Source organism: Eumetopias jubatus, unplaced genomic scaffold (genome assembly GCF_037043125.1).
Source record: "Eumetopias jubatus isolate StellerSeaLion01/CBP00866 unplaced genomic scaffold, mEumJub1_p1.0 scaffold_11, whole genome shotgun sequence".
NCBI classification, from domain to species: domain Eukaryota; kingdom Metazoa; phylum Chordata; class Mammalia; order Carnivora; family Otariidae; genus Eumetopias; species Eumetopias jubatus.
This window is the reverse complement of record NW_028274817.1, coordinates 44,722,787-44,733,643: the sequence shown is the minus strand read 5'-3', so window position 1 is coordinate 44,733,643 and position 10,857 is coordinate 44,722,787. Positions and strand designations below refer to the sequence as shown.

General features: G+C 43.4%; 1 protein-coding gene across 1 annotated transcript in view; it reads left to right on the top strand.

Annotated features, from left to right (window-relative positions):
• Positions 1–1,868: 1,868 nt before the first annotated feature.
• LOC148163049 (nuclear RNA export factor 2-like) overlaps positions 1,869–10,857 on the top strand; it is a 29,597-nt gene continuing 20,608 nt past the window's right edge. The window contains exon 1 of the mRNA XM_088028549.1: positions 1,869–2,203. Coding sequence (XP_087884675.1) covers positions 1,869–2,203 — 335 coding nt within the window. The remainder of the gene's footprint in view (positions 2,204–10,857) is intronic.

The following is a 10,857-nucleotide window of genomic DNA, read 5'->3' as shown; positions in this document are numbered from 1 at the left end:
AGTTGGCCACTCCTCACATATTCTTTGTACTGACCTCCTGCAGCAAAAGGAGATTGGCACAGGCTCTGCTACATTTATATTATTACCAGGAGGCAGATGTTTTCTGTTTCTCTGGGGTTTAGAATTATGCAAATGAAGGCAGGAAAACAAAAGCTCAGTGAGGTGGGGAGGATTGATCTTAAGAATCCTGGCAATTTTCTGAGCTCTTTAAGTCACCCATCTCAGCTTTTACTAACAGCTCTCTTGGCTCCTCTCCAGTCTATTTAGAATTTGGCACCTCTTGAGAACCTTCCAGCCAAAGACCTGAAAGTTCAATTCTAAAGTTCCTATCCCGGCCTCATTTTGCAAGTGGGGAAATCAAGGCATTATAATACGAGTTTTCAGTGCTGACCTTGAGTCTTGACAACCCCCCCCCCTCATCCTTTTCTATCTTAATCTCTGCTGCATACAGACTTGCCTGGAAAGGAAACTATGGCCCAATTGCCTCTCAGGTCTCCTCCCCACACCACCGTGATATTATCTGGAGGGCAATAGGACCTAGGGAAGTTCAACCCTGAAGCCCAGAGAGAGACAGAGAGAGACAGAGACAGAGAGACAGAGAGACAGAGACAGAGAGACACCTGCCTAACCGCGTGGGTTGTTCAAGTGTGCAAGCTAGCTAGTTCCTGAAGGCGGGGTAGAAGTGGGAGTCGGCTGCTTTGGGGGAAGAGGAAAGCTGTGGCTTCCCTGTGGGATCCGGGGGTCGTGGTGAAAAGCCGTTCCAAAGGCTAGCCCAAGCCCCCCCCCCCCCTTTCGTTTGTCGCGCCTCTCCACAGGGAGCATCTTTGGGCTGACCGCCCTGGAACTCGCAGGCTGGTTTTGTTTGGCCCCAGCCGTCCCTCCCATTTGGCCCGCCCCCGCCTTGAGTGCCTTAGTTTCCCAAGCCGCCGACCTCTCGCAGCTGGAACTGCAGGTCAGGGAGGACCCCACAGCAGACGGGGCGTCCAAAAGTCTGACGGCATCTGCCTTTGCCCTCCCGGGCTGGCTGGCGCCCCGCACGTCGTGCTTCTCGCTCGCAAAGTTTCTCTGGAAAAGAAGCCCCTCTAGCTTTCTCTGGCTCCTGGAGCGCGCGCGCGCTCCGCTTCCCTCCCCCGCCCCCACCCCCACCCCCACCCCCGCTCCGCCCCTCCCCCCAGCCTGCGCTCCGGGCCCGGGTTGGTGCCTTTGCTCCAGCCCCCGGCCGGCTGCCTCGGGGGCGGAGCTTGGGGAATCGGTGGAGCGAGCTGGAGAAGCTTCGACTGGGCGCGGGTCCTGAGGGAGCAGCGGCGAGCGGGCGAGCTAGTAGCCACAGCCTAACAATAGCTTAGGGTACCTAGGCACTGAAATGAGCCCCCGAAGGGATGCTCAGGCTGCACCCCCTCTTCTGCCCTGGTTCAGTTCTCGGCAGGTTTGAGAGGGCGTGCTGGTCAGGACTCCTCGAGCGGTGCTGCTGAGTGTTGGTGCCCCCGACAGAGTGGCTACCCCGCTCCCTGCGGGGCTGCGGAAGGAGAAGGGGCCAAGGAGACAGCTGTCCCCAAGCCTTTCACGTGCCTGGAATTGCACTCCGGACTGGGCGCTAAAATGCTTGCTTTTGCCCTGTCCAGGTTTCTTGGCACGTCTGTGGACGACTGGAAGCCTGGGCCAATGAAGAGTCAAGTTCAAAGTGGTACTCCTGGGTTCTCTGCCCCATACTCCCAACAAGTGTAACTTGAAACTAGAAAGAGGGGTCTCCTGCTCTAACTAGCAGATCTCCGCTCTGGAATTGTACTTGACAGCTCTCTTCAATACTTGGACTGCAGTGGCTTCAGGGTTCTCTTGGGTGGGGGTGGGGGTTGCTCAGAACCTCGACAATGGACCGAGTTTATGAAATTCCTGAGGAGCCCACCGTGGATCCAGTTTCATCTCTGGAGGAAGATGTCATCCGTGGGGCCAACCCTCGATTTACCTTTCCATTTGGCATCCTCTTCTCCCCCTTTTTGTACTGTGGGGAGGCTGCATCTGCCTTGTACATGGTCAGAATCTACCGAAAGAATAGCGAAACCTACTGGATGACATACACCTTATCCTTCTTTATGTTTTCATCCATTATGGTCCAGTTGACCCTCATTTTTGCTCACAGAGATCTGGCCAAAGACAAGCCGCTGTCATTGTTTATGCATCTAATCCTCTTGGGACCTGTTATCAGGTGAGCAATTTTTCATTTCTATGCCCCCCCCACAGGGTTTGTGCAGAGAAAGATGAAGCTAATAGTTACAAGACTGATACTGTGCCTCTAATCAATTCTCCCATTCCCTCCCGCTCTTGGCTTCCCTGCCTCCCATCCAGAAAATCTTATCCGAAGCCTTAGATGCCACCACAATGAATATGTGGCATGTACCTGTGTTCCAAAACCCTGTATGGTACCATTGCTGAGACTTCGGTAGACAGTGTTTGCTGTTCGGATTTGAGTTGTGAAAATTGGTACGGGACCAGCTGACGTGCTTAACCTGTGCGCACCGGCCATAGCTTCAGAGTGTGTTATTTTGACTCTGCCTTTTAGACACTCTATAAATTGGATCTCACATTCAATTTCTTTACCGTGAGCTGTTTGGACTGATGGTGGTGACATTTTCAAATTTTCCAGAGTTATTTGACACCTGGAAAATATTTTCAGCTATTTGTGGTCATCTAGTACCCCAACTCATTGCAGTTTGTTTGTTTGTATATTTTTTTCTGTTGGTTCATCAGTCTCTTGTGTATCTCTTTGTATTGTTCTGCAATAAAGGCACATGGTTAGAGGGGGCAAAAGAAGATAGTCCATCTCTCTCCATCTGGATGCTGGAGCACACTGTAATAGTATCAAGTCTTTCCATTCAGACTGCCTTGAAGGGATGAGAATGTGCCTTATCTTAGGGAGACAGCCATCTGTGTCAGCAGTCTCATCTGGACGCTATGGGATTTTTCAAGTTAGGGAGATGTTGCAAAACTTATGAAGTCAGGAGGAAAGAATGGACCAGGTTTGTCTTGATTGCCATCAGCTGAAGAATATGTGTCAGAGTGTTGATGTTGTAATTGCAGTGGGAAGATATTTCATCCTTAGAGAACTAAACACAGCCTGAAACTGTTCAAGGATGGAACTCCCCTGCCTTAAAATTTTTTTAAATCAGGGGTGCCTGGGTGGTTCAGTTGGTTAAGCAGCTGCCTTCGGCTCAGGTCATGATCCTGGAGTCCCAGGATCGAATCCCGCATCGGGCTCTCTGCTGAGTGGGGAGTCTGCTTCTCCCTCTGACCTTCTTCCCTCTCATGCTCTCTCTCTACCATATTCTCTCTCTCAATAAATAAAAATCTTTAAAAAAATTTTTTTTAAATCAATATATGCTCAAACAAGGAGGGACTGATTAGGCTCCATTAGAGAAAACGGTAGCCTGGAATTCCAGCGGCCTGGAGTCTAGTCCTCCCTCTGTCATTGACTAGTTAGTTGCATGGCTTTGGTGATATCTCTGAAGATGCCTTTTGCCCCAGTTTCTTCATCTGTATGATAAATGGGTTGGGCTAGATCATGGGTCTCAAACGCAAACGCTTACAGGGGCCAGGCAGGTCTCATAAATGAGTGAAGCAGGCCCAGAATGAGAAAACCAGTAGCTTCATGTGTGATAATAAATGAAAAGGAAGTCTCAGTGTTAGAGGAATGGTGGAGAGTAGTGTGGCAAGCTAGAGTCTGCATGATTTGCCTAAAGGAAGGCGGGCTACTTTACAGTTCCAGCCCATTGTTTCACTGTTGGAATTCAGACCCAGTCTTGCCAGATTCCCCAACTTTTCAAGAGAAGCTTCCAAGATAGGATTTTATATGAAATATCAGTTTGACTTTCGACAACTTGACTAAATAACACGGTATGGACAAACCACAGCTGTTGGTCCGATATGACTCAGCTGGCCTATATGCAACCTTTGGACTAAGCAATCTAAAGCTCCTTTCCAATTCTAAATCTTTGAAGTGAAGCTGTAAAAGAAAGACCTCATCTTGAACTTGGAACCAAGAAATTTAGAGATGTTGGGGCACCTGGATGGCTCAGTTGGTTATGTGCCCGACTCTTGATTTCAGCTCAGGTCATGATCTCAGAGTCCTGAGATGGAGCCCGCATGACAAACAATTATAAGAGAATATTATGAAAAACTATATGCCAATAAATTGGACAACCTGGAAGAAATGGATAAATTCCTAGAACCATATAAACTGCCAAAACTGATACAGGAAGAAATAGAAAACTTGAGCAGACTGATAACCAGCAAAGAAACTGAATCAGTAATCAAAAATCTCCCAACAAACAAAAGTCCACAGCCAGATGGCTTCAGAGGCAAATTCTACCAAACATATGAAGAAGAGTTAATACCTCTTACTCTCAGACTATTCCAAAAAATAGACAATGAAGGAAAACTTCCAAGTTCATTCTATGAGGCCAGGATTACCCTGATTCTAAAATCAGATAAACTCTCCACTAAAAGGACTACAGGCCAATATCCCTGATGAACACATGTGCTAAAATTCTCAATAAAATACTAGCAAGCCACATCCAACAGTATGTTACAGGAATCATTTATCAGGGTCAAGTGGGATTTATTCCTGGTTTGCAAGGGTGTTGCAAAATTCTCAATCAATGTGATACACCACATTAATAAAAGAAAGGATGAGAATCATATGACCGTTTTAATAGATGCAGAAAAAACATTTGGCAAAATACAACATCCATTCATGATAAAACCTCTCAATAAAGTAGGTTTAGAGGGAACATACCTCAACGTAATAAAGGCCATATACAAAAAACTTACAGCTAATATCCTCCTCAATGCGGAACAACTGAAAACTTTTTCTGTATGGTCAGGAACAAGACAAGGATGTCCACTCTCACCATTGTTATTTAACATAGCACTGGAAATCCTAGCCACACCAATCGGACAACAAAAAGAAATAAAAGGCATCCAAACCGGCAAGGAAGAAGTCAAGCTTTCACCATTTGCAGATGACATGATACTCTACATAGAAAACCCCAAAGACTCATCCAAAAAGTTACGAGAACTGATACACAAATTCAGTAAAGTTGCAGAATACAAAATCAATGTACAGAAATTTGTTGCATTTCTATACACCAATAATGAAGCAGCAGAAAGAGAAATTAAGGAATCAATACCATTTACAATTGCACCAAAAACAGTAAGATACATAGGAGTAAACCTAACCAAAGAGGTGAAAATCCTGTACTCTGAAAAGTATAAAACACTGATAAAAGAAATTAAAGATGACACAAGGAAATGGAAAGATATTACATGCTCATGGATCAGAAGAACAAATACTGTTAAAACGTCTATATTACCCAAAGCAATCTGCACATATAATGCATTCCTTATCAAAACATCAACAGCATTTTTCACAGAACTGGAACAATTCTAAAATTTGTATGGAACCAAAAAGGACTCCAAATAGCCAAAGCAACCTTGAAAATGAAAAGCAAAGCTGGAGACATCACAATTCCAGACTTCAAGTTATATTAGAAAGCTGTAGTGATCAAAATAGTATGGCACTGACACAAAAATAGACACATAGATCAATAGACAGAATAGAAAACCCAGAAAAAACACATAACTGTATGGCCAATTAATCTTTGGCAAAGCAGGAAAGACTGTCCAATGGGAAAAAGATAGTATCTCCAACAAATGGTATTGGGAGAACTGGACAGCATCATGCAAAAGATTGAAACTGGACCCATTCCTTACACCATACACAAAAAATAAACTCAAAAGGGATTAAAAACCTAAATGTGAGACCTGAAACCATAAAAAATTGTAGAGGAGAGCATAGGCAGGAACCTCCTTGGCATCAGCCAAAGCAACTTCTTACTAGGTATGTCTCCTGAAGCAAGGGAAACAAAAGCAGAAATAAACTATTGGGACTTCATCAAAAATAAAAAGCTTCTGCACAGCAAAGGAAACAGTCAACAAAACTAAAAGGCAAACTACAGAATGGGAGAAGATATTTGCCAATGACATATCTGACAAAGGGTTAGTATCCAAAGTATATAAAGGAACTATGAAACCCCAACCCCCCCAAAATAAAACAATCCAATTTAAAAATGAGCAGAAGACATGAACAGACATTTTTCCAAAGAAGACATCGAGATGGTGAACAGACACATGATAAGATGTGCAACATCACTGATTATCAGGGAAATGCAAATCAAAACTACAATGAGATACCCTCCCACCTCTCAGAATAGCTAAAATCAACAGCACAAGGAACAACAGGTTTTGGTGGGGATGTGGAGAAAGAGGAACCCTCTTGCACTTTTGGTAGGAATGCAAACTGGTGCAGCACTCTGGAAAATAGTATGGAGTTTCCTCAGAAAGTTAAAAAGAGAAGTACCCTACGATCCAGCAATTGCACTACTAGGTATTTACCCAAAGAATACAGAAGTACTAATTCAAAGGGATACCTGCACACCTACATTTATAACAGCATTATCTACAATGGCCAAATTATGGAAACAGCCCAAATATCCATCAACCAATGAGTGGATAAGTAAAATGTGGTATAAAAAATGCAGTATTACTCAGCCGTAAAAAGAATGAATTCTTGCCATTTGCAATGACATGGATGGAGCTAGAGAGTATTATCCTAAGTGAAATAAGCCAGTCAGAGGAAGACAAATACCATGTTTTCACTTATGTGGAACTAAGAAACAAAACAATCATAGGGACAAAAAGAGAGAGGGCAAACCAATAAACAGATTCCTAACTATAGAGAACAAACTGATAACCATCCAGAGGGGAGGTAGGTGGGGGGATGGGTTAAATAGGTGTTGGGGATTAAGGACTGCATTGTGATGAGCCCCCAGTATTGTACAGAAGTGCTGAATCACTAAATTCTACACCTGAGTCTACCATTACACTGTATGTTAGCTACCTGGAATTTAAATAAAAACTTTTTTAAAAGATTTGTTTGTCTGAGAGACAGAGCGGGGGGAGGGGCAGAAGCAGAGACTCGGCAAGCAGACTTCCCACTGAGTGCAGAGCCCAACTCCGGGCTCCATCCCATGACCCCTGAGATCATGACCTTAGCCAAAACCAAGAGCTGGATGCACAAATGAGTGAGCCACCCAAGCACCCCAAAATAGAAACTTTAAAAAAAGAATAAATACCAATCCTTCTCAAACCTTACCAAAATTTTAATTATAATAGTAATAATAATAATAAAAATAGTAGTAAAAATAGGAAAGGAGAGAACACTTCAAAGCTCATTTTGCAAGGCCAGCATTACCCTGATCACAAAACCAGACAGACTTTAGCAAAATAATATAGGCCAATATCTCTGACGAACATAGATGCAAAAATCCTCAACAAAATATTAGCAAATGGAATATAATAAAAGGATCATACACCATGATCAAATGGGACTTATTCCAGAGATGCAAGGATGACTCAACATCCACAAATCAGGGGCACCTGGGTGACTGAGTCCGTTAAGTGTCAGACTCTTGGTTTTCTCAGGTGATGATCTCAAGGTTGTGAGACAGAACCCTGCACTGGGCTCTGTGTTCAGCGCGGAGTCTGCTTGGGATTCTCTCTCTCTCCTTCTGACTCTCCCCCCTCCTCTTTCTCTCTCTCAATGAATAAATAAAAACATTTTTTTCTTTTTAAAAATCCACAAATCACACAATGTAATACACGACATTAACAAAATGAAAGATAAAGGTCATAGAAAGATCAAAATAGATACAGAGAAAACATTTGACAAAATCCATCATCCGTCTATCTAAACTCTCAACAAAGTAGTTATACAGGGGATGTACTTTAACATAATAAAGGTCACGTATGACAACCCCATAGCTTACATCATACTCAAGGGTGAAAAGTTGAAAGCTTTTCCTCTAAGATCAGGAACAAGACAAAAATGACCACTCTTGCCGCTTTTATTCAACATAGTATTAGAAGTCCTGGCCAGAACAACTAGACAAGAAAAAGAAACAAAAAGCATCCAAACTGGAAAGGAATAAATAAAAATGTCACTACTTGCAGATTATGTGATATTTTCTACTTAAAAAGCCCTAGAGATTTCACTAAAAAACTGTTAGAAGTAATAAACAAATTCAGTAAATTTGGAGGACACTAAATCATTAGGAAAATATTCCTTCTATACACTAATGGGAAAGAGAAATTAAGAAGACAATCCCATTTACAATTGCATCAAAATACTAAAGCACCTAGAAATAAATTTAGCAAAGGAGGTGAAAGACTGGTACACCAAAAACTGTAAGACATCAATGAGAGAAGTTCAAAAAGTCGCAGATAAATAAAAAGCTATTGCATGCTCCTGGTTTGGAAGAATTAATAGTGTTTTTTTTTTTAATTTATTTATTTGACAAAGAGAGAGAGATAGCAAGAGCAGAAGCACAAGCAGGGGGAGTGGGAGAGAGAGAAGCAGGCTTCCCGTCGAGCAAGGAGCCTGATGCGGGGCTCGATCCTAGGACCCCAGGATCATGACCTGAGCTGAAGGCAGACGATTAACAACTGAGCCGCCCAGGCGTCCTAATAGTGTTTCAATGTCCATACTATCCAAAGCAATCTACAGACTCAGTGCAATCCCTATAAAAACTCCAATGGCATTTTCTTCAAGAAATAAAACAAAGAATCCTAAAATTTGTATGGAACCATAAAAGACCCCTAATAGCAAAAGCGATCTTGAGAAAGAAGAAGACAACTGGAGGCAGCACATGCCCTGATTTCAAACTATATTACAAGGTTTTAATAATCAAAAGAGTATGGTGCTGGCAAAAAAACAGACACATAGATCAGTGCAGCACAATAGACACCCCAGAAATAAACCCATTCATATATGCTTAATTTATGACAAAGGAGACAAGAATATACAATAGGAAAAGGACAGGCTCTTCAATAAATGGCCAGCCACATACAAAACAATGAAAATGAAACACCCTCTTATACCATACATTAAAAATTAACTGAAAATGGTATATAGACTGGAATATAAGGCCTAAAACCATAAAAAAACCTAGAAGAAAATGTAGGCAGTAAGATCTTTGACATCAGTCTTGGTGATGATTTTTGTTTTTGGATTTGACACCAGAAACAATGGCAAAAAATGTAAAAATAAGCAAGTGGAACTACACCAAACTAAAAAGCTTCTGCACAGCAAAAGAAATAGTCAAAAAAAATGAAAAGGCAACTTACTGAATGAGAAAAAATATTTGCAGATCATTTATATAACAAGGGGTTAATATCCAAAATATATTAAAAAACTCATATGACTCAATAGCAAAAAAAAAAAAAAAATCCCATTCAAAAATGAGCAGAAGAGGAGGAGCAAGATGGCGGAGGAGTAGGAGACCTAAATTTCATCTGGTCCCAGGAATTCAGCTAGATGGGGATCAAACCACTCTGAACACCCACGAACTCAACAGGAGATCGAAGAAAAGAATAGCAGCAACTCTCCGAACAGAAAAGCAACCACTTTCTGGAAGGTAGGACGTGCAGAGAAGTGAATCCGAGGCGATATTCGGGAGGATAGACGGTGGGTGAGGGGGCCTCTGTCAGCCACTACTAGCAAGTGATAGAGCAGCAGAGTAAAAAATCAGAACTTTTAGAAGTCTGCTCCGCTGAGGGAGGTCGCTCCAGTGACTAAGCGGTGGGGGGGGGGGGGGGGAGTGGAACCCTCGCCGGGACAGTGTGGTCTCAGGACCCTCAGGGTCAAAAGACCAGGGGTGCCTGAGTGAGGCAGAGCGCTCAGGTATCGGAGCAGGGAAGCCGGCTGCAGGGATGGAGCAGAGGAGTGGGCTCTCAGCTCGGGGTTGCCACAAACCGTGATCCCCGGCACAGTCGGGCCACTGCTCTTCCAGCAGGGACCCAACAAGCCGCAGATCCGGGGAGCCTCCACCTCCTCCCCCCGGGAGAAGCAGCGCGGGAGTGCAGCACAGGGATCTGCTGGGGTTGGAGACCCCACACGGGGCCGTGTGCCAGAGATAGAACTGCTCACTCAAAGGCCGGGTGAGCACGGAGTGCGGCTGGAGACCAGGTAGACAGGAGTGATTGACTGCTTCTCTCTGGGGGCTCACTGAGGAGTGGGGGCCCAAGTTCTTGGCTCCTCCAGGACGGAGATTGGGAGGCCGCCATTTTCACTCCCGTCCTCAAAGCTATTCGGACAGCATGCAGGGAACAGAAGCTCCCCAGAGCAAACCCGAACAGATTACTTAGCCCGGACCAGGCAAGGGCGGGGCAATTCCGCCTCCCGCAAAGACATTTGGGAACCGTGGCAACAGGCGCCTCCCACAAAGGTCAGGAAGAACAGCCAGCCAAGACCAAGTTTACCGGTCAATGAGTATGGCAGAACTCCAGCGCCAGGGGAATGCAGCACATAGAATTCACGGCTTTTTTCCCCATGATCCTTTAGTCTTTCACAGTTAATTTTTTTAAATTTACTTTATTTTTTCTTTTCCCATTTTATTTTAATTTTTCATTTTCCCTTTTTCAACCAACATCTTATCAGCCCTTTTTGTAAAAATCTTTTTTTAATTTTCATTTTTAGAGTCATATTCTAGCCCTTCATTGTATTTAACCTTATTTTTTATATATATGTAAGTTGTTCTCTCTTTAAAATTTTGGGATACAGTTTCCTCTAACAGACCAAAATGTACCGAAAATCTCTAGTGTATGGCTTTGTTCTAGTCTCCTGCCTGATCACATTCTCTCCTTTTTTTTAAAATTTCTTTTCTTTCTTTTTTCAACCAACTTCTTATCTTATCAATTCCATTTATAGAATCTTTTATAATTTTCATATTTACAGTCATATTCCAT